Source organism: Trichechus manatus, unplaced genomic scaffold (genome assembly GCF_000243295.1).
Source record: "Trichechus manatus latirostris isolate Lorelei unplaced genomic scaffold, TriManLat1.0 scaffold00151, whole genome shotgun sequence".
Taxonomy (NCBI): domain Eukaryota; kingdom Metazoa; phylum Chordata; class Mammalia; order Sirenia; family Trichechidae; genus Trichechus; species Trichechus manatus.
Genome location: NW_004444087.1, coordinates 2688121 through 2710633, shown reverse-complemented (window position 1 = coordinate 2710633; position 22513 = coordinate 2688121). Strand labels below are relative to the sequence as shown.

At 62.2% G+C, this 22513-nt stretch overlaps 1 protein-coding gene across 1 annotated transcript; it reads right to left on the bottom strand.

The window, feature by feature from the left end:
- Positions 1-2008: 2008 nt before the first annotated feature.
- On the bottom strand, positions 2009-19194 carry TTYH3 (tweety family member 3). Its single transcript, XM_023740238.1, has 14 exons — positions 18953-19194; positions 15095-15264; positions 14537-14648; positions 13869-14089; positions 13418-13513; positions 12239-12311; positions 11889-11964; positions 10872-10927; positions 9955-10047; positions 8491-8583; positions 8201-8337; positions 6099-6272; positions 5363-5438; positions 2009-2410 (listed from the first exon to the last, which is right to left on the bottom strand). The coding sequence occupies exons 1-14, from the start codon at positions 19169-19171 to the stop codon at positions 2336-2338; spliced, it is 1671 nt and encodes a 556-aa protein (XP_023596006.1). The 5' UTR covers positions 19172-19194; the 3' UTR covers positions 2009-2335.
- Between the last annotated feature and the right edge of the window lie 3319 nt (positions 19195-22513).

Below are 22513 nucleotides of genomic sequence, written 5' to 3'. Positions count from 1 at the left end.
CCACTAGAGCAAGTGTGTCCATGCCTGGGGGGCTCAGACGCAGGGCTCTGGCCCAGGTCCATTTCGGGCACCGCCGAGCCCACCCACGCCCCTCCCCACCTGGGGCAGAAGCTGCCTTGTGCAGGGGGGGAGATGTGGCCCCCCACTCCCTCTTTTGGTCCCTGACACCAGCACAAGGAAAGGGGATCACAGGGAAGGGGAGGCTCAGCTGCAGAGGGAGGCCCCAAGGCTGGTCATTTCTGGAACAGGCAGCATGTGCCGCTCTGGGCAGAAGGCCTGTGTCTGTAAACTGAAGGGCGGGCTGCCACCTCCCTGCGGGCCCAGACCTGCCCCTGGCTGCCCGGTTTTGGCGTACAGACCACAGCCGGCATTGGCCCTCCGCCCCCCGCCCTGTTTTGGGCCATCAGGGCCAGGGCTGATCCTGACGTGGGAAGCCCAGCAAACATCATACACTAAAGCCAAAAGCACCGTCGGGAAGCTTGTTCCCACTTCACAGGTAGGGAGACTGAGGCTGGCAGAGGCCCAGCTCAGTCCTGCAGCCCAACGGCCGCCATCTCTGAGGACCTGGGCCTCCTGCGGTGGCCCCTGCCTGGGGAAGGGTCTCTGCCCTCCCAGTGTGCCCATGAGGAAGCAGGTCTCTGCCCTGGCTTTTACTGGCCTCTGCTCCAGCCAGGACACTGGTCCCCTGGCCTGGTGGCCGGTCAGCCCGGCACCCGCTGTGCTGGGAATGAGGTTAGTGGTTAGTACTGCAAAGGACCTCTTTAAAGTGTTAAAAAGCACAGAAGTCACCTTGAGGACTAAGGTGCACCTGACCCAAGCCATGGTATTTTCAATCGCCTCATATGCGTGCGAAAGCGGGACAGTGACTAAGGAAGACTGAAGAATGGATGCCTTTCAACTGTGGTGTTGGCGAATAATGTTGAATATTCCATGGACTGCCAGAAGAATGAACAAATCTGTCTTGGAAGAAGTACAACCAGAATGCACCTTAGAAGCGAGGATGGCGAGACTTCGTCTCATGTACTCTGGACATATTATCAGGAGGGACCAGTCCCTGGAGAAGGACGTCATGCTTGGTAAAGTAGAGGGTCAGCGAAAAAGAGGAAGACCCTCAACGAGATGGACTGACACAGTAGCTGCAACAATGGGCTCAAACATAGCAACGATTGTGAAGATGGCGCAGGACCTGAAAGTGTTTCGTTCTGTTATACACAGGGTCACTATGAGTCGGAACGGACTCGACAGCACCTAACAACATCACCAGGAGGGGCGGCCAGGCTGGGGGTACATTCACAGCCAACTCAGTGCCGCACCGAGGAGGGCTCCTGGGCGCACCACATCCACTGGTCCTGGGTGGAAATGGAACCAAGAATGGGGGACAGGGCAGCCCCTTCCCACGGCCAGACAGCCGCCCGCCTAGAAATGACAAACGTGGTTAGTGCAAAGAACAAACCCACGAGGCCACAAGGCTCGGCTGAGGGGGAGGGGGGATTTGGCACCAAGAACAGCCGGGCTGCGGCCCGGGTAGCACAGGTGGGGACAGGGGACCGAGCATGGTCAGGCCGAGTCCACAGGGAGCTACTGAAGGAGAGGGGGAAGCAGGGCCACCCTGGAGAAGGCTGGCAGGCGGCAGGGAGCCTGTGGTCCACATGGACACTGGAGTGAGAGAGAAGGAATGAGTGACAGGGATGCCCAGGAGAGCCAGGCACGGGGGGGTGATGGCATCCATGACCACTGTGTCCATTGCCACCTGCCAGCTGGGGACAGCATGGGGGAGTCTCCTCGGTGTGGGAGGGCAGAGAAGCAGGCGTGGTCTTGCCTGCCCCCCTATCGCCCCTACAGTGGTGAGCAGAAGCCTGGAGCAGAGGGCTCGTGGGAGCCTGTGATTAGAAAAGGATTCCAGAGACATCGAGGGGGCCAGGAGAGGCTGAGAGGGGGCGTGTGGCTGGAGGCAGGACAGGTCTGGGGGGTCCAGCGAGCATAGGAGAGCGAGTGCGGTGGCCAGGCGGGTGGGTGCAAAGAGGGCGTGCCAGGGATGGAGTCCAGCACAGAGCTGGCTCACAGCCATTGCAAAGGGTGTAGGGGCAGGTTAGGCCGGGTGACAGGCCAGGTGACAGGGCAGATGGCAGTGGCAAAGTCACACATGCCAGGTACGGGGCTGAGGAGTGGTACAGCTGAGTCCTGCAGGCAGCCCGGCTTCTGCACCCTGTGGGAAGGAAGGTGGGGGCTCTGGGCTGGAACGGTGTGCAGGGGTCCAGCGGCGGCCCTCAGGGGAGCAGCTGCATGGCGCTGGCACAAGGGGGTTGGCACGTGGGGGCTGTGCTGGCGGCACAGTCTAGTGCCCACTGCTGCTGGAGTCTGGGCGCGGCTGGCTCGTGGCGAGGTATTTAGCTCTCATGCTGGAGGTGTACTGAGGGAGAGAGGGGGCAGGGTCAGCAGGGTCAGCAGGGCCCGTGGGCAGAGCCAGGCACTGCCGGCGGTCTCCTTGCTGTGGTCCTCGGTCCCCTGGGAGACAGGATACAGCAGTACAGATGGGGGGCTATGGCTCAGGGGCAGCTGGCCCAGGGCCTGGACCCCAAGAGGATTGGCCTGGGGAGGGTGGTGCAACCTTGGGGCCCAGACTCCACCAGGCTCAGGGCAAGAGGGCACCCCATTTCCTTTCCTGATGAGCCCCCTCCCTCCAGCACTGGCAGAGCCAGTCACCCCCAAGGGCTGGAGCTCTGAGGTGTCCCAGCGACCCTACACCCAGGCAGCCTGCAGTGCAGTGGCCCAGGCCTGGGCTGAGGAGCCCGAGAGAAGCTGATGGAACGGTCATGCAAAGCGGGGGGCCAGGCTGGTGTCCAGAAAGGGCCAGACACCCCCTCAGGCCCTGGCATGCCCACAGCTCACCCCTACAGAGTGAGGGGCCCACCTGAGGGACCCCTCCCCTGAGCCACGCAGCACCCTGCCCGTCTGCCTGTCACCACTCCGGAAGAAGGCCCCTGAAAGCCCCAGCAGGCCCCTTGGGCCGTGGTGATGCTGCCTGCCCACATGGGTGGTGGACCAGCTCCTCCCTGGGGCGGCTTGGGAGGTGGAGAGCCCCTGCCTGCCACCCTCCCCCCAGACAGCCAGTCCCTGGGCCACCCTCATCAAACTTGCTGCATACATACACAAGTGAGTGTGCAAGTATGTGTGTGCATTGAGTGTGCAAGTGTGTGCACGTTTATATGTGTGTGGAAGCATCTAGTTAGGTGTGGGTGTGAGCTGGTGCATTTGAGTGTCTGCACATGCGTACAAGTGAGTGAGTGGATGTGTGCATGTGAACTTGTGTGTGTGCATGTGAGCAAGTCCGCATGATCAGTGTGAGTATGCATGCACAAGTACATGTGTGTCAGTGTGTGCACGTGAGGGAGACATGCTGAGGGCCTCACATGCCCATCCAGGGGGTACAAAAGGCCAGGACTCTGGCCAGGTCACCAGCTGGTGAGAGCCCTGCAGGTGGACCCCAGGACCCAGGCTTAAAGCTCACCTATCCCAGGTGGGCCCCAGGGATGGACTCTTAACCCTGCAGCTCCCCCAGGGACCCAAGCAGGTTCCCTAGTCCCCAGACGCAGAGGGAGAAGGCTTGGTCACCGAGAGCCTTCCCGGAGCCCAGTAGGGGGAGAAGGTTGCAAGCAGCCCAAGGGCAGCCGCGAAGGGGGCGGGACGGTGGCAGGCAGGCTGCAGGGAGACCAGGTCATCTGTGCGGGAGGTGGGGTGGGTGGCGAAATGCAGCCGCAGTCCGAGCATCAGCTGTGGGGGACAGCTGGGAGAAGCCTGTGCCCAGGTCAATACACCTGTCCACACGCACAAGTCTACACACCTGTCTGCGTGCATCTGTCCACACACGCTTGTCCATACACAATGTCCAAATGCACCTGTCTGCACACACCTGACCACACATACACACCTGTCCACATGCGCCTGTCAGCATGCACCTGTCCACACACCTGTCTGCATGCATCTGTTTGCACTCACCTGTCCATACACACCTGTCTACACACACTCGTCTGCATGAGTTGGCATGCAAGGGCTGTGCCTTGGAGGCCAGGCCCACTGGCTTGTAGACCCCAGGTCCCCAGGTGCACCTGCACTCTCTGTGCCCCGAGCCCAGGTGTGGGGTTCAGGCACTCACAGGATCTGGGTTGGTGGCTTCCTTGCTGGGGCTGACAGCACAGAATGGGCACACACTGTTGGGGTGTTGGGGTCGCCTGCAGTTGGTGGCAAACAGTCCAGAGGCTGGGCTGTGGGGCCAGGGTCTGTGGGAGGGGGCTACAGCCTGGCTGGGAAGCTCTGAGCCTAGGACCAGCCCTGGGAGCCTTGCGGGCCGAGTGCAGGAGCCACACAGCTGTGGGCCTGAGCATAGCCTGCTGGGCCCCATCGGGCAGGGTATGAGGCCAGTACGGCCCCTCGCAGCCAGGGTGAGGAGGGGGCTGCGGTGCGCAGTGCAGCAGCAGGCTGTGCGGGGCAGACCGGCCCAGGGGCGTTGGTACCTGTCACTGAGGGCGGCACGGTTACCACAGCGTTCGGGCACTGTCCGTGGGCTTTAACTGCCAGCCCGCGTGGCTGCCAGAGTCCAGGGCAGCCAGGTAGCACTAGGAGGGCCCAGGGTGGGGAGAGAGAGAGACAGAGGGTGCCTCAACGCCAGCACGCAGGGTGGGGCCGGCAGGCCTCGGGGTCTGGGTGGTGACCAGGATGAGGAGCACCTGCGGCAAGGTGGCTGCCAGCAGCCCTGGCGGGTCTGAAGCAGGACGGCCTTTGACTTCTGGCCTGTCCTCACAGGCCGCCCTCCTGGGGGGGCCTGCCAGCCCCCAGCCTCTCCGCAAACTCCTCTTCTTTGGCCCCACGGCACCCTGTGCCCCTCGTGTGTGTTTCACCTGCGTATCCCCCTCAGAAGGCAGATGGGTGCCAGGCCCAGGCGAGCCAGCTGTGAGCCAGGACCTGAGTGGTGTCAGGGAAGGAACCAGGAAAGATGAGGAAAGCATGGCAGCCTCCTGGAACTTGAGGGGCCACGCCGGTTGGTACAGAGGCATGGGAAGAGAGACATCAGGGACTATCCTAGAGACCCCTGAGCCCCCTTCTGGCCAGCAGCACTGCCTGAGTTGAGCTATAAGAGCAAGTCTTGAGGAGACAGAGCCCCCTGACTGCAAGGCAGCCGGCCCAAGGCAAACCCCGAGCCTCTGGGAGGAGCCAGTGAGCCCAGCCCAGGCCCCCCAAGAGCCCTGAGGACAGAGGGTCATGTGGGCCACGAAGCCCCCACTGAGCCACCTGGGAGGAGGCGTGGGGTGGCCCCCACTCCAAGGCTGCAGCACCCTTACCCTACCCTCCCTTCCCTAAGACTTACTGAGGGCGGTGGGGACTCGCGCCCGATGAGGGGTGTGTTCTCACAGCGGGGATTCTGGAAGTTGGCATTCTGGCTCCTGAGGAGTGGGGGAAAGGAAGGGCTGAGTGACCCCAAACGGCCTCAGCGGTCCCGGCTTGGCCCAGCACTGACAGGTACCCCCGCCCCCAACAGTGACGTCATCAGGGGCGGGCGCACCACAGGGTTTCCTCAATGTGCCTCTTTGCCACCACTCTGTGTGCTCCTCACGAAAAGGGCCTGGGGCGCCCGAAGAATCCCGGGACAGTGACAAAGGCTCAGAGCTGCCCGCCTCCACCCAGCTCCTCCTGCCTCCCCACCTGCCACACATCAGGCCCTGGCCACAGCTTCCTGCTGCCCTAGACATGGAGTCCCAGTCTGACCTCGTGCCCCCCTTAACGCCCCCGCTACCCAAGAGGCTTACATGGGAACTGGGGGCATTAACTGCCAGACCTTTGGCCCCCGACCCAGCCCCGACAAACCCCTACAGCTTCCCTGGGCTGCCCAGCTGCACCCACAGTCCCTGGGGGCGCAACCTCTCCTCCAACTGCCCCTCCCTGCCCTGTGACCCCCACCAGCCTTGCTCCTGCCATTTCTGAGCCCCTGTTCTCCTGCCCGGCCCAGGGCTGGAGCTGGACCCCTAGGCAAGGCCCTGATGTCTGCTGGACCCTTGTGGTACCCCAAGCATGCCGCGTGCCCCCACCCGCCCCGCAGCCCTCACATGTACTCGGTGACTGGCGCATTGCTGACGGTGTGGGCCGTGGCTGGGATGCTGGTCTCGCTGCCGTAGCTGCTCCCGCAGCTATACAGGCTGGGCATGTGCACACGGTACAGGCTGTCGGGGGCCTGCCGTGGCCCAGGGGCCGCCTCCTCCTCCCCGTCCTCATCGGGGCCTCTGCAGGAGGGAACCGGCACAGGCTTAGACCCTGGGCAGGTCAGGCACGAGGCGGCCAGCCCCTAGGCACCCTGGGCATTAGCTCAGGCGCAGGCACATCTAGGCCCCAACCTGGCTCTGCCACGCACCGCTGGGGGACAGTGGGCTGGTCCCTTTGTCTCTCTATGCTTCAGCTCCCTTCTCTGCAATGTGAGATGAGGCCCGGATGCTGCGGGCCCCGGGGGCTCACGTGAATGTAGAACCTGCACAGGGTCTCACCTAGGGCTTGGGCTCCCCCTCCTGGCTCTGCAGGTCGGCCCTGTCTGCACCCTGGGAAGCACGAGCCCAGGCTCCTCGCTCTGATGCCCTCTGGCTTCCCGCCCTCACTCCGGCTTGGGGCTACAGCGGGGGCCAGGGCAGCCATGGGAGCCAGGCTCCTCGACACCTGAGACTCACCTACGCCCACCTGGTCCCAGATACCTGGTGGTGACGGCACAGCTCAGCCAGGCCTGGCTCATTGCCCCACTTCTCCATCCCACCGGGACTAACAGCTACCCTTAGGTCTGAGCCTTTACACTGAGGGGCTCCTTGGTGCTCGCTCGACCTTGGGAGGGGTCTACTCTTACAACCTCATTTAAGAGTTTGGGAAACTGAGGCCCGGAGGGGTTAAATGACTTGCCCACATCACACAGTGAGGGTGAGCCAGGATTTAAATACAGGTCATCTGGTTCCAGGGCTGTGCTCTTAAGACTACCCTACACCTGCCATCTTTATCGCCATCACCGACACCATTACTACTGCCAATATGACCACCATCATCACAACCATCACCATCACCACCACCACCACCACTACTGCCACCACCACCAACACCATCACCACTTCTACCATCATTACCATCACCTCCACTACCACCTGTCATCACCATCATCAACACTGTCACCACCATCACCACCACTTTCATCTCCACTACCACAACCACCATCATTACCACTTCTGCCACCATCACCACCACCACCACCACTACCACCATCTCTGCCATCACCATCCTCAACACTATCACCACCACTACCATCATCACCACCACCTCCACCACTGCCATCACTACCACCATCGGGAACATCACCACCACCATCACAACAGAGCAGAAATTCAGACAGAGGGAAGAAGTCTGAGCTGAGCTACTTGCTATCCAAGCTGGGCCACCAAGAAGCAGCCACAGCCCAAGTGGGAAGGAAAGTGAGTGGGTCTGCAGGATGTGCTGGGGGGCCCCAAGCTAGGGAGGGGGCCTGGCCAGAACCTTCCACTTCCCCAGAGGGCAGAGGTTGGTCAGAGCCATGTGGAGGGGGTTGATTGCAACTACTGTGGCCCCATTTTCTGAGCTACTCAGAGTTCCTGGCACCTCCATACACCACTCAATCTAGCACTGGCTGGGGACATTGAGGCAGGGGCTGCTAGGCCCCCGACTTGAAAGACATGGACAAAGGGGCTCCCTGAAAGCTAGCTCCCATCCTGGTCACTCAGCTGAAGGCCTTGACCACATGGACCACCCCCTACAGAAGCTGAATTCCTACAGGTCTGCATACTTGCACCCTGAGGTGGGTGATACCTGCCTGGGAGGGGTGGTTGGGAGAGACATCCTAAGTCCAGCTGGTCAGAGCCATGGAAGGGCAGGGAGCCAGCCCTTGGGACATGGGCACAGGGCCAACCCTGGGAGGCGGAGACCCTGGCCCTCTCCCTGCCTGCTCTGGACTCGGTATCCCCTGGGCTGAGAGCTCCTCTGGGCTCAGTCTTTCGTCTGCAAAACGGGGTTGCTCCTCTTGGCCTGCCTGTTTCCAAGCTGCCAGAGAGGTCTAGAGCGTACACAGGTGAGGGTGCTCCTGCCCCTTGCCTTGGCGACCTGGGTGTGGGGTGTCCAGGAGGGCACGTCTGTCTCGCCTGGGCCTCACCTCTTGGGCTGCCAGGTGTGTGGGACGCTGCAGACGATTGAGCTGAACATGAGCGCCGTGACGAAGGAGAAGAGGGCCAGGTAGATGAGGCCCTCGACGCCGTCGTAGCAGAAGCCGGTCAGGGCCTGCACGTAGTCCTGTGCCAGCGGGTATGGGGCAGCGAGACGGGACAGGAACATGAGCCGGTGGTGGACCCCTCCCTCCAAATGGCTCACACACACCCCCCTCCAGCTGCTCCCTTGGCCCTCAGCGCCCCCACCACACAGGGTCCACTCCGAGGGCTGGCTCACCAGGTGCAGGCTGCGGCAGTCCACCAGGGCCGTGAGGTGCTGCAGGTTCACCTCTGTGCCATTCAGCACCTCCTGGACACGTAGCAGGGGGTCCTGGTGGCAGGCACCACGCAAGGTCAGCACCACCCTGGAGGGGCCCGAGCCAGCCACACCCCTCCTGGGAGCCCCCAGGTCTCCTCCACCCTGCAACCCGCCATCAAGACTGACCGCCAACCTCGGCACGGGCCCTGGAAACACAGAACGTCACGGGCTGCTCAGGGAATGATGGGGGGCGGGGCCTGCAAGTATGGGGTCCAGGGGGTCTCAGCCACGGGAAGACAGGTTCCCTCCAATGGTCGTGGGAGCAACAGCCCACAGCACACGTGTCCAGTGATAGAGACCAGGCTTCTTCTTAGAAACCACACTTTAGGGAGCATTTCAAGACGAGGGAAAACCCTCATGACCCATGAAAAGCAACATATGACACAGTGAGTAGAGTGAGTCCAGTCCTGCAGTGTGTGTGTGTGCATCTGTGTGTGTCTGTGACTGTGTCTGTGCATGTCCCTGTGTGTCTGTGTACATGCATCTGTGTGTGTGGGTTTGTCTGTATGTCTGTGTGCCCATGTGTATGCATCTGTGTGTATGTTTGTGTGTGTCTGTGTCTACGTGCGTCCGTGTGTCTGTGTGTGCCCGTGTGTATCTGTGTGTCTGTCTGTGTATATGTGTCTCTGCCAGTCTGTATGTCTGTCTACGTGTCTGACTGTGCTTATGTCTTTCGTGTGTGTCCGTGTCTGTGTCTGTCTGTGCATACAAAAACATCTGTTTATACCTTACACATGGAAAACTGACTATGAGGACACCCTAATTGTGGACAGCGGTTCCTCTAAATCAGCTCTTTTCACCCCCATCAGATCCAGCCCTATCTAACACATTTTTTTAAGGCCCTTCTGGGCTCCTGAAATGAATTTCAGGATAATATAGCCTACCTACCCGCTTAACAGCAAAAAATCAACCGGATGCCCTCACTGTACCAAAAATAAGAAATACAAGCAGCTTCGAGTAAGAAAACATCTCAGTACGGAAATGCTCAGGCCTCGCCCCACAGGGAAAAAGCAATGATGCCCACGCCTTCCCAGGACGCCTCCAGGGGGTGCAGCACCGGCAGGAATCTCTGAGCCAGGTGGGGATTTTGTCCTTGATTTGTTGCCATTTACCCTGTTTTTTATACACAGTTTTGTGTTGCTTTAAAAATATAAAAAACAAAATTCTTTTTAAAAACCTACCAAAAGTCTCCATGAGAAAGGAAGGAAAGGGGAGGAAGGGGAGGAGAAAGGAGGTCTGCAGGCAGAAAGGACCGGAAGATGAAGGGAAGAGCGCCCCTTGTCTAAATCGCCTCCGCTATGCGTCCTGCACTCCTCTGTGTGCGGAGGAGGGGCACCTGAACCCTACGAGGGGCCCCGCACACCCCCACCCACAGTGCCTCACCTTGGTGGCCGGGGACTCCCGCGGGACCGTCTTCAAGAGCTCAGCCACCGTGTCCTGCATCTCTACCAGCGCCTTGTGGCTGCCCGACAGCTTCTGCTCACACAGAGGGCGGTGATGGGGTGGGGTCGGGGCAGGGGCCACCTGATCCCCTCACTCCCAGGGACTTGACAAACACAGGGCAGGCCAAGGATGGCAGCCCAGGGGATCTGGCCAGCCCACAGGGCATCCAGGTGATGTTGCAATGAGGCTGCCAGGGTGGGCTGGCCGTCCCAGGAGCAGAGGCGGCCCTGGGCACACTGCCCTGTGGCACCTGGCAGCCAGCCTACAGGATACCTCATTCACTGTCCCAGGCTGCCACACCCTGTCCTGAAACTACAACATCTCTAAAGCAGGTAACAGTCTTTGGGACCCCAAGAGTGATGCAGTAATGGTGGAACGACAGGCAGTGGGTGAAATGGTGTCCCCAGCTGGTCCTGCCTGATGCCTTCTGATTCTACCACCAACACACCAGTCCAGACAGTTACTCCGCAGAGCTGGCCTCAGGGACCCCCACCCCACCCCTGCAACAGGTGCCAAGGATCCCGAAGCACTGCCCACACCTGCTGGACAGATCTGCCAAGGGCAATCCAAGGATGAAAGGCCCCAGGGATGTGGGAACCATCAGTAGGCCACCCTAAGCAGGCAGTTGACATCAACACAGTTCTGCCCAGCTGCCCCTGCAATGGCTCCCGGGGTCTGAGGTGTGAGTTGCAGGCCCAGTGGGCTGTGGCTGGCTGGCTGGGAGGGCAGGGCCGGCTCAGCCTCTCACACACATAAGTAAGGTGCTTCAGGCTCTATGCCCTCCTCCCCTGGACCCTGGCCTCTTGGGGGCAGGGGAGAAGCACTGTGACAGGGCAGGAGCAGCCCCCGAGCCTCACCTGCTGGAAGGGGTTGGCGGCACGGGGTGAGCAGGCCAGGTAGTACTGCAGGATGTCTGCGGAGAGAGGCGAGGGTGGCTGAGCGAGCGTGACCGCCTGTGGGGTGGGTCTGCATATGAGGGTGTGCACGTGTGTGTGTGTGCGCGTATGTTTGCATGTGTGCATGAGTGTGCCTGTGTGTGTGCACGGGGGAGGGGAAGGCATGGCCAACCCCTCTTTCACTGAGCTGTGTCTCTGAGCTGCCTATGACCCACTCCTGGGGGCCAAGCCTGCACTCTCCGGCTCTGGGGCAGCAGATGGCAGGGGGTGGGGTGGTGTCAGAACCCACCTCAGCCAATGCACCCACCCCCTCCGAGCAGAGTCACTTGGGAAGAACACAACACTTAGCCCGAGTGTTGCCCCAAGGAGGCAAGGTCACAGTCCCGAGGTTTCTTCCTAGGAGCCCAGGACACAGGTGTGCTGTCTGTCTCACCCCCGTTAAAACATTTTTAAAATTCGGATACCAGCATTTAAAGCAGGAGGCATTTATTTACCATTCCCACTTCCCAGCTTCTCTTAGAGAACCTGGAGACCCTGACCACCTCACACCCCTCAATTACTAGCCCACTGCTCTGTGGGCTGCAGGTGGGCCTCTGTGGGCTGCAGGACCCTTCCTTTTAACAGGACATCGAGCCTGGGAGTTCCAGGGGCCTCCCTTCTCAGGGCGGACCCCGTGCCCACCTGCAGACCCAGCTCTGCACCACAGCACAGAAACGGAAGGTAGGGGCAGCCCAGCCCTCCCCACAGCAGCCCTGCTCAGCGTCCACCCGGCTCTCTGCTCCCTTCCGTGAGCCTGGAGCCCTGCACAGCTACCCTGGGTCTGGGTTCCACCTCCTGGACTCTCTATAAGCCCAGCTTGACAAGCTCACCCACTGGCTTTCCGTCCTGGGGCTGCCCCCACCTCCCGGGGCCGCCTGAGAACAGGATGCCTCGGCCTCCTTCCGCCTGCTCCCCAGTCCTGCCACAGCCCACACTCACCCCCACTGAGCACCGAATGTTCCTCCACCATCTTGGTCACAAAGGTGTCGGGGTCCACGCAGAAGTCACTGGAACCCTGGGGGGCCAGGTGTGGAAGATGGGGTGACAGAGAGAGGCCTCTAGGGGAAGCCATCCTCCCACCCATCAGCTCTCAGGGAGAACCCAACACTCCAGGGGGGCTACTATCAGCTCAGGAAGGGAGAGAGATGATCTGAGGGGATAGTGACTTGCTGAGTGTCCCCACCCCTCTTGGGACAGCTGTGTCCCAGGGGAAAATGGGAAGGAAGAAGAATAGGGCTCCCTCCGCCCCTCCCCTGTGCCCAGCACATGACTAGTCCTCTGCCACTCACCACAGACACGGCCAGCTCTAAGCCCAGGGCGGCCCAGCTGATGACGAGGGCCAGCACCCCCAGCAGGCAGACCCTTGGGGCAGAGAGAGTGGTCAGCACCCCAGGCCAGGGATGTGCCACTGCGGGCTGCAGGACGGGGCCCAGGGGATATCTGGGGTCTGGCCTTGGCAGGGCTCAGGGCAATGACCCTCCCAACTAGGGCTGGAGCTGGGGCTCAGCGAGCTCAAAGCCACACAGCCTCTGATGTCCCCAGCCCCGATGCCCAAGTCCCTTCTCAGCAGACAGTTGGTCACCCAGCATTTGCTCGGGCCCCTAAGTCTATTCCACAGAGTGGGCCTCAGGCAGATCAGGCCCTGCCCCACTTGGCCCCTCCCCCCAGTACCTGCCTGACCAGGTGCTGCCTCTCTGGCACACAGGCTTCCTGCTGCCCCTATGCCCCCTCCTCCACACTCCCACCTTGGGGATGTGTGGCTACACGCCCTTCTTCCTGTGTCCACTTTCCCACCCGCCCCTCCTACAGAAGCTCTCTGGGCAGGACAGGCACCCTGCAGAGCACCCACCTACCCTTTCTTCCCTGGCCCTTTCCGGAGATCACAGCCTCCCAACCCCACGGACACTCTTTGTATTTGTCCTGTCTACCATCTGGGAATGCCACGAGGGCAAGGGCATGCTCCTGTCTACCCTTCTCGCCCAGTACCCGGCCCAGGTAGGGCCAGGATGTGATGGTTCAAATGTGCAGTGAGGAGCAATGCCCACACCGTGTCCCGCCCCCGACAGGCGAGCTGCCACTCTCTGCACCTTACAGAAGAGGAAACGGGTGAGGTAACAGGCCACCTGCCCAAGGCTGCCAGCTGGGAGGGTGGCGAGGGTGGCAGAGCCAGGGCTAGACGTGGTCTCCCAGGTGCCCCACATCTCCCTCTGTCCCCATGCCCTCGGTGGTCTCGGGGAGGAGCAGGCGTGGAAAACAAGGACTGGCTGGGCCCATGTGCCTGAGACCCTGGCCACAGGGCTATCTGCCAAGGACATGGTGGGGCAGTGGGCGGGGGGGTCTCAGAGCAGGGCCTTGTCCACAGGAAGCCCCACATGGGGCAGACCAGCAGCCAGGGTCTGACCTGAGTCCTACTGCAGACCCTGTGGCTGGGGCCTGACACAGGGGAGCATCTCATCCCCAAGACTCACCCAACCAGGGTACCCTTGGAGCTTCGGATAAGCCCCACCAGCACCAGGAGACAAATGATGACATCCAGCAGAAGTAGGCCCAGGTACCCCAGCCACCTGTGGGGACACCACGGGTGTGAGCAAAACCTGGGGGACATGGGTGGGGCCCAGGTGATATGGGCTGGGTCAAGGGAACAAGGGCCAGGGACTGGGGCAGGGCCAGGGCAGACAAGCTGGGGCCAGAAGAGACACCAGCAGGCAGTTCTATAATGTGGGGGTGGGGTCTGTTCTTGGAATATACATCTGAATATGGGACCCCTCTGCTGCCCTGGGCCCTCCCAACCCATAAGCTCTCAGGTACTAGGTGCTGGGGACCAGCTGGTCTACAAAGGTGACTATAACCTGGGGTGCAGCGGGGGCAGGGTGGGGCAGGTAGGACAGGGCAGGGCAGGGGGCAGGGTGGCCACCTCACCTGTACCAGTCGTAGAGGTCTACCAGCTCGGCCAGCCCCTCCAGTGACACGGCTGGGTTTCTCCAGAAGGGGATGGTGGCTGTGTAGCCCAGCAGTGTCCCAAGCAGGCCCTGCAGCCGCTGCACCGCCCGCAGAGGCTCCGGCCGCCCTGCGAGCTGCCGTTCCAGGGTCTGCAGGCTGGGCTCTGCTGTGCGGTTCAGGGCCGCTGCTGTGTCCCACACCTGCGAGGGTGCAGGCAGGTGAGGGGACAGGTGGGGCAAGTGTCACCCACCCCTCACCTGTCCCAGCACACACTTGCTGCCCTCCCCAGAAGGTCCCCCCATCCCCTCATCTGTCCCTGCAAATGCCCCCGTCTCCCAGCAGGTACCCCCACCACCTCACCTGTCCCTGCACACACCCTCCTGCCCCCCAGCAGGTGCCCTCACCCTGTCACCTGTCCCTGCACACGCCCCCGTCCCTAGCAGGTGCCCTCACCCCCTCACCTGTCCCTGCAAATGTCCCCTGCCCCTAGGTGCCCTTACCCCCTCGCCTGTCCCTGCACACGCCCTCCTGCACCCCAGCAGCTCCCCCGCTCCTACACAGTTCCTTGCCCCCACCCAGCAGACCCCATCCACCCCTTGCCTGGGCACACTCGGGGACCCAGGAACAGGAAGGGTGCCCCCACTCACACGGTCCTGGACCCCGACCACTGTGCGGTTGGCATGGCGCAATGAGTAGGTGGCCCGGTGGATGCCATCACTGGTCTCCCCATTGCCGTAGAACCCCACAGCGATGCCGGCGCTGGGAGAAGGGGGCCAGGTGAGGGAACGCTGGATGAGTGCACAGCCCTGCACCTGGTCCATCCGCCTGGGGGCCCCTGAAGGCCGCAGTTGAGGTGGGAGACCTGTAGGAGCCCTGGGGAGGCCAGCCTAGCCAAGGGGCCACCGGCTAGCTAGAGGAGCAGGGTTAGCGGCCCTGGCTTGACTCGCTATATGACCCGGGCTCGGGCACTGCCTGCTCCCGCCAGCCAGACTCCGTGACCTCGGAGCCTCAGAGTTTCCTGGGCCTGCCTGCCAGAACTGTTGGGGGGAGGGGAGTGATAGGGATCTGGAGGGGCGGGCAGAAGTCTGGGGGATACCCGCTGGCAGCAGGCTACGTGGGCAGAGGTTACAGGAGTCAGCGTGGGAGAGGCCCCACCCCTCCCTTTGGCGGCATCCCTCCAGGCCCCACCCCAGCCCCGCGCTTACCTGCACACGAGCGTGGCGATGATGACGCACCAGGCCGTGCAGCAGCAGTCAGCGTCCAGGTGTTCATCGCTCTTGCGCCGCCGGCAGCAGAGCCAGAAGGAGTAGAAGAGCAGGAAGAGGAGGTCTAGGGCGAGGCAGGCCAGCGCAGCCGCCCCCAGCAGCAGCAGCGCCTGCAGGGTGAGGAGCGGGGTTGGAGCAGGGGGCATCTGTGCACTGCAGTCCCAGAAAGTCTCCACGCTGCCCGGCAAACGCCCCCACCCCAGGAGGTTGCCTGCCCCGGATCTCCAGGGCAGGAACAGAGGTCCCCAACACCTAAGTGACTCGCCTGAAGCCACCCGGTACTTGGCCCCAGACCTGGCAACCAGGTTCACCAGCCTCAACCCAGCATGACACCAGGACCTTGATATCAAGGCATGGGGGGCCCTCTTCGGCCTCCTTTGTAGGACGGGGATGGGCCTGGGAAATGGGCCCAAGAGAGCCCAGCACCCCCAAGAGCGATGGCCGTCATCGCCTGGAGGGGAACATTCGGACCCCAGGCCCGTCACTGACGGATCACGTGGCCAAGGATGCCCCTTGATCTCCTACAGCCTCAGTTTCTTGTTTGTGAAAAGGGGGCAATGCTGTCTCCTCCCCACTAGAGGTGGGTTCAGATTCCCAGGAAAGTCCTTCAGGCAGCAGAGCCCTGGGAGTGGCTATCAGCCTGAGGCCCCGCCCCTCCAGCCCACTGGGCCACCCTGTGTCCTCATCACCCCTCCTGGTAGACTCTGGCTGGGCCAAGCCAGGCAAGGGGGGCCAATTTGAAGTGCTGAGGGTTTAGGGACTGCTGAGAAAATGGGGAGCCTGCGGTGGGCTGAATCCCTCTGGACCCCCTTGTGAATAGTGACAGTGGGTGGCTGCTGCAGGGGTGTGGCCAGGCATACATGCACGTCTGGGGCGGGGGGGGCTGTTCCCTCCCAAGCAGGGCACCCCATTCCTGGCCCCTCCTGCCTGGTGCTCTCTGAAGAGCTGCCTTCAGGACTGGGGGCATCTCATGGTGGAATCCCACTGCATCAGATAAAGGGGAGGCTGGCCCCCACCAGTCTCCCCTGGGCTGTCCCTGGGACTCCACCATGAAGGCCGTGCACCTGCACCAACACAACACCGCTCTGTCAGGGTGGCCCCCCCCCCCGCCTTGGGACCCAGAAGACCAGACAGGAAGGGAGTCGCAGTGCCCTTCCTCCTGTGAGGTCAGCGTCCCCCAAAGGGCACCCCCTGCAGGCTCAGCCCCCAGGGCGGGAGGGGGCCAGAAACGGCCCCAGCGTCTGCTGCCCCAGCACTGCACCCTACAGTTGGCCATGCAAAGAGCTTCCACCCCCATCTCACAGCTTCAGAGGAGGAGGGCAGGTGGGGGGAGACCCGCTCCTCCATTCTGCACTCTGAGTTCCAACACCGCCCCTTCCCATCACGTGGCCTTGCCCCCATGGGGGCCCCTCGGAACCTCAGCACCCTCCTGCTGGCAAGGATGGGGTGCGGCCACTGACACCCTGCAGACCTGCCCATGCGCCCACAGTGGCGCCCCATCAGGAGGACATCAACCACAGAGGCCATCAAGGCTGGCGTGTGACACCAAGATGCCCCTCTCCTGGGCCTCCACTGGCCCTGAACACCCCTTCCCACGTCTGAGCCCCAGCAGTCATGGCTGTCCCTGGCTCTGAGCCTAGAGACAGAAGGCCCAGCCCCACCCCCTTGCCTAACCTCCCCCCTCCCCGTGGGACCACGGCTCAGCCGCCATCAGCAGCCAGGAGCCCAGTGGGCTGTCTCCCAGGAGATGGTTGCCAGGCAGCAGGAGGAGGGCGCTCCCTGCCCTCCAAGGAGTCCTCTCCTGCCCAGACCATTAGCCCTGACCAGGGCCTACACCCCTAGCCAGCGTGGGCAGGGGGCCAAACTGCCAAGGTCCAGAGACACAGCAGGTGCCCCGGAGTGTGGTGGGGGGCTGAGGTGCTGTTTGGAGGCTGGGCCTCTGCTCCCATGCAGGGCACAGTGTGGGGGCCCTCAGCACAGCCAAGGCTCCACTTCGACACTGCCTCAGCCCGCAACTGCTGCCTGCCACCAGCAGTCCAGGCTCATCACCACCCTCTGCACCCGGCAGGAGGGACCTGACCTGGGGCCCCTGACACCCATGCTCCCCAGGTGGAGGGGGCTCCCCCAGGCTCCCCCAAGGGCCCAGGGTGCCCAAGTCCCAAAGGGTAACCCCAAGGCCTAGGCAGAGGAGGGGCCTGCCCAAGGCCACCCAGGGGATCAGGCCAGGCCGCGTGAGGTGTCTTCTGGCGGGACTCAGGAGCCGAGGGTGGACCTGGGCCAGACCCGACCTCGTATCCCAGTGCTGCCCCGCCACCACTAGCCTGGCTCCACTTGGCACAGAGTAGGTCATCAACAAACATTAGGGAGCCGGTAAAAGCAACATTTGTGGACTCTCCATGCCTGCCTTCACAGGCTTAGCCTGGCAGGAACCTGAGGTGCTGACCATACAGGGGTGAATGGAGGACTCTGCTGGTCAGAGGCAGTACAGGTGCCACCTGTGGGGGCAGCAGACCCCTCCCTCCCTGTGGGGACAGTGGACCCTCTCCCTGTGAGGGCAGCGGGCCTGTGCTGCCTAGAAATGATTTCTAAAAGCATTTCCTTAGAATGCCAGGGCCTAGGTGTCCATCTGGGAGACCCCCACCCCAACTCCACAGCAGCCCCTCCCCACGAAGAGCAGCCTGGCCCAGCACAGCCCCAGGGGCCTTAAAACCCTCATTCAGACCCTGCACCCCCGACTTACAAGCCTCTAGGGGCTTCCTACCTCATCCCCACCCCGGCTCTGCAGGCCCTGGCTCCCCACTCCCCTCCCCTCTCCCTGGGGCACGCCTTTTGTGGCCTGTGCTAGGAAGCCCTCCTTCCCTGCTCTGGGCTGGCACTCCAGCTTCAGGCCCAGCCCCCTGGTCAGATATGGCGGGAAAATACTGGGCATGCTGGGAGGAGAGGCATGAAACAAAAGGTGAGGTGGAGGGGGGTGGGGCGGGGGGCCAGGGCAGGTCTGCAATTAACTGGCCGCCAGGGTCAGCCCCCAGAGAGGACCGGCTGTGGCCATCTGAGCCAGGAGCACTGGGGTGTAACAGTGTTGACCCGGGCAGTGCCAGGGCCGGATCACACCAAGACACACAGCACCCCGGAAGCAAGCCCGAGGACGGGGTGCTTCCAGAAGGTTTCAGGGCAAATCCTGGCTGGCAAGCAGGAGGGCGGAGAAGGCACTTATACTTCAATTGTGTCTTCCTCCGTAGCTTTGGCTGGGCCTGTCTGCTTTTGTTTTGACCACACACACATACTACCTTAGTAACTAAAAGAAAAAATTCCCCTCTCTGTACTCCTGGGCGTTTGAGGTGGGCAGAAGGCCTCGGTGAGTTTCGGGGTTGGCCAGGTTCTGCTGCTGTCAGGGTGGTTTCCTTCTCAGTAAAGTGGGGTGACCATCCTCCCACCCCCCAGGGTTGTCACAGGAGAGAGGGTCCCACAAGAAAGTGAGGGCCCACAGGAGAATGGTGGTGAAACACCTAGAATGTAGCCCCCACCCTGTTTGCAGCACTGGCCTCACCCTAGGAGCCTGAGAGCTGCCTGCTGCTAGAACTCCATGCCCCTCCACCCCACCCCACCCCCCCTGAGAGGCACTGCCTGCCTGCCAGGAAGTCACAGTGCCCAGGACCCAATGCTGCTTGCAGCCTGGTTCTAGAACGCGGCCTTGACCTGCTGACTGTCACTCTCTGTGCCTCAGTTTCCCCATGTAGAACGTGGAGACAGAAACATGGTTTTCCTAGTACAGTCACTGTGAGGATCCAATGTGCTTACATGTGCAACGGGGAGCTGCCAGGTCCAGGGGGCAGGGAGCAGCAACGTTGCTCTTCTGGAAGGGCAGGGGCCCAGTCCTGGCTCAGCCAGAGGTGGGAGAGAGGTGTGCGTGTGCACCGTCCTCCTGCTCACACACGGACAGGCATAGGGGAGGCAGTGGCAGGAGCAGCTGGAGTGGTGCCTGTGGCTGGGGGCTCCCCAGCAGCAGGCAGTGGGCATGTGTCAGAGGCTGGGGCAGGGAAGGTGACCGGTCCACCAGGGGAGGCCTCATACACAGCAACCATCTACCCCAGTACCCCACCTCCCTGGGGAGGACAACCCTGAGGGTGAGGACCTGTCTTGGGGCTCAGACGAGAGGACACCCAAGGACGGAAGTCACTCGAGCCCCAGGTAGCGGCTCAGGTGCCCCCAGTTACCCTGCACACAAGGTCCTTCTCCAGCTGCCTCCCTCCCATCTGTCCCAGGCCCATTCCATCCAGGAAGCCGCCCCAACTGAAGACAGAGGTGCACTCGTTACCTGTGTGCCTGGGTCCTTCTGTACCTCCTCCTCAGGGTCACCCAGTGAGGTAAGACTCCACCCCCCCTGAGCCTCACCTCCAAGCCTACAAAATGGCCCCAGGACTGCTGTGCTCAAGACACACTCATCTTCTCCCTGCCCTATCCCAGCTCCAAGAGGCTGGGCAGCTTTCTCTGTAGCTCCCTCTCTCTGCATAAGCTCCCAGATGACCCAAAGGGCAGCCCCAGAGGGCAAGCTCCAGACTCTGCCCCAGGCCAGCCTCCCTCAGCTCCCACAGGTTGTAGGCGGCGCATTTGCCCATTCTGCAGATGAGGTAGGTCACTGAGGCTCAGAGAGGTGAGGGGCCCTCCACCAGGGGCCCAGCTTCACCGCTGAAAGTATGCTTACATGTCTGAGTGTGCCAGGCCAGGGCACAGGGCGCCAGGCAAATTGGGCAGTGTGTCTTCACCCCAGGGCAGCCAGGCTCACCCTGGCCCTGAGCCCAGGAGTCCAGGAGAGCGAAGCCTGGGCCATATTATCTCTGCCGCCTCTCCCGGGTCCATGCTCCCAGAGGACACCTTCCAGAGCCGTCTGGCATTCCCATGGTGGCCCAGCCACTTTTCCCCGGGCCCATTCAGAATAAGCATGGGAACTGTCTATAATCAGCATCTGGTGCTGACCAAATGGAATTTTCCGTCTGTGGCCAAGTTGATACAAGCGGCCGGTTAGGCAAAACAAGGCGAGGTGCTCAGCCACAGTGTGGCTGCTGGCCCCAGAGGCCCCAGAAACCTTCCTGCTGGGGCCCTGGGGCCTCCCTCCTGTGGTCTCAGCCTGCACTCCCCTTCTGCCCACTGCCTTCGCAGTCCCCAAGACCATGGGCTGCATCCATCTAGGCGCCCCTGCCCTCCCCTGGGCCAGACTCTCCCCCAGTGGCCTGGACCCTGCTATCCCCCCTTCCAAGGAGCCAGGGAGCTTGGGGTCTGAAGCCTCACCCGTATCCCAAATGAGACCCGCCCCAGTGCTGTGGCAGTCAGGCCTGTTGGGGGGCCCAATCCAACCAAGCTCCGGCCCTCAGTTCTCCTCCCACCCCAGCTGAGGTGGGGATGGCACGGGGGGGTGGGTGCAGGAATGCAGCCCCTGTGTCTGGAACACCTCCTCCCCTTCAAGGAGTTCCCACTGTTCCCCTTAAACTCTGCACAGACCACCTCCTCCAGGAAGTCCCCTGGGGTGGAGGTGGGGCTTGGCTCCACTGTGCAGATGGGAGAGTCAGGCTTACAGAAGTCATGGATGGGGGGCGTGGGTGGGGAACCTGCACCTTCAAGTGGGTGCCACCCCTCACACCTGCTCCCCTTCTCTAGCTAGCCTTGGTGGGGCACCATCGGCACGCAGACATGTGCACCCTCCCACATAGCACAGGCCACCAGGGAGGGCGGTCATGCGTGACTGAGGTGCACACCCTCACACCACCTGCACAGGCAGCTCTGGCTGGGCATCCTCGCAGCCCTGGCCGCACAGAGGGCACACACAGAGCACACACCAGGAACATGGACAGGCCACTCAGGGGACGTGCCCGCCCACGTGTGCATATATGTGCATCTCCCAAAAGGGCTGCAAACCACCAGGTGTGCTGGTCCCCCCACAGCCGCCCCTGCTCACATCAGGCCGGCCCACCTGTGGCTGCCTCAGGGAAAGCTGTTGTCTAAGCTGTCATAGAGGGGTGCAGGTGTGAGGGGTACAGGTACTGGCTAGGCATCTGACGGAGGGGACCACTTCCCTAGGAGCATGAGAAAGGCCACGGCTGCCTGAGGAGCCCACTGGGAGAGGACTGAGGCCTCTGGGTGGGCCCAGCCGGAGGCAGAGGCGGGGTGTGGGCAGGAAGAGGGGTGGTCCCTGACTTACTTCTAGGGACATCCTGGCCCAGCCCTGGAACTGCCAAAGGCCTCTCCCACTCTAGGTCTCCCCTCCCCCAGGGGAAGGGACAAGGGAGGAGAGGGAGTTTGGGGGGTGGCCAGGGTGCCCCCTGGGGCCTGTGGGGGGCTCTGGCCCCACACCCACTAGCCCTTGCTGGAGCCCAGGCCTGGGGTGAGGAAAGGGAGCTGGGGTGGAGTCTTGCTTGGGGTTATCATGGATTGGCTCAGTGCATGGTCTGGGGGCTTCCCTGTGAGTTGCTGCCACAGTGTCTCGTCTGGGGGTACCCTGTGGGGGAGGGGGCTCCCACCACACCCTCTTCCCGCCCCACTTCCAGGCCAGTACTCTGGCTCTCTGTCCCCAGGCCCTGCAAGGGAAGGAGGGTAGAGAACGAGAACAGTCCCTCCCAGGGAGCAGCCACCACGGCCCCTGACCCCCAGTAACCCCTCAGCCCAGATGGCGAAACTGAGGCTGAGCGGAAGGCCAAGGTCACAAACACTGTGGAGCTGGCAGCTGACCCTGGGCCCACAGCTCTGGGGAAGGCTCTGGAAAGGGCCCCTCTTGTCCTGGGCCAGGCTGAGGGGTGCAGGGCTCAGCCGGGCCTGCCCCTCTTCCCAGAGATGCCGGCCAGAAATTAAAAACACATTCTCCACGAGTCGGGCTTGGGTTTCAGGGATTCCATTACGTGAGCTCGTGGCCGCTGTGCAGCAGCCAGAGTGTGGCCCAGCCTGAGGCTCCCAAGCCTGAGCCAAACATCCACCCACGCACCCCCCTCCCGCACCCACGTGGTACGCACTCCAAGATTGCCTGAGCCCTCCAGGAATCACCCAGAAAGGGGCCCAGTACACAGGAGTCAGGCCAATCCTCCAGAAGCTCTGTCGTCTCAGGCCGGAGGCTGGCCCCACAGCCCCAGGGGCTGTGCTCAGGGGCATGGGGAGACACTCAGGGTTCCAGCCCTCCCTCCATCATGGGGAAGTAGGAGTCACCCCTGCTGCAGGGACCCCGTCTATTTTGATCCCCACTCCAGCACATGGTCCAACATGCTGAACACCAGAACACTTCTCTGCTCTTCCTGAAGCTTGTCTGCAAGTGCCTCTGCCCCACCACCCCAGCCAGGAGCCATCAGAAGGCCGGGAGAGAGCTCAGGCCCCAGGGCT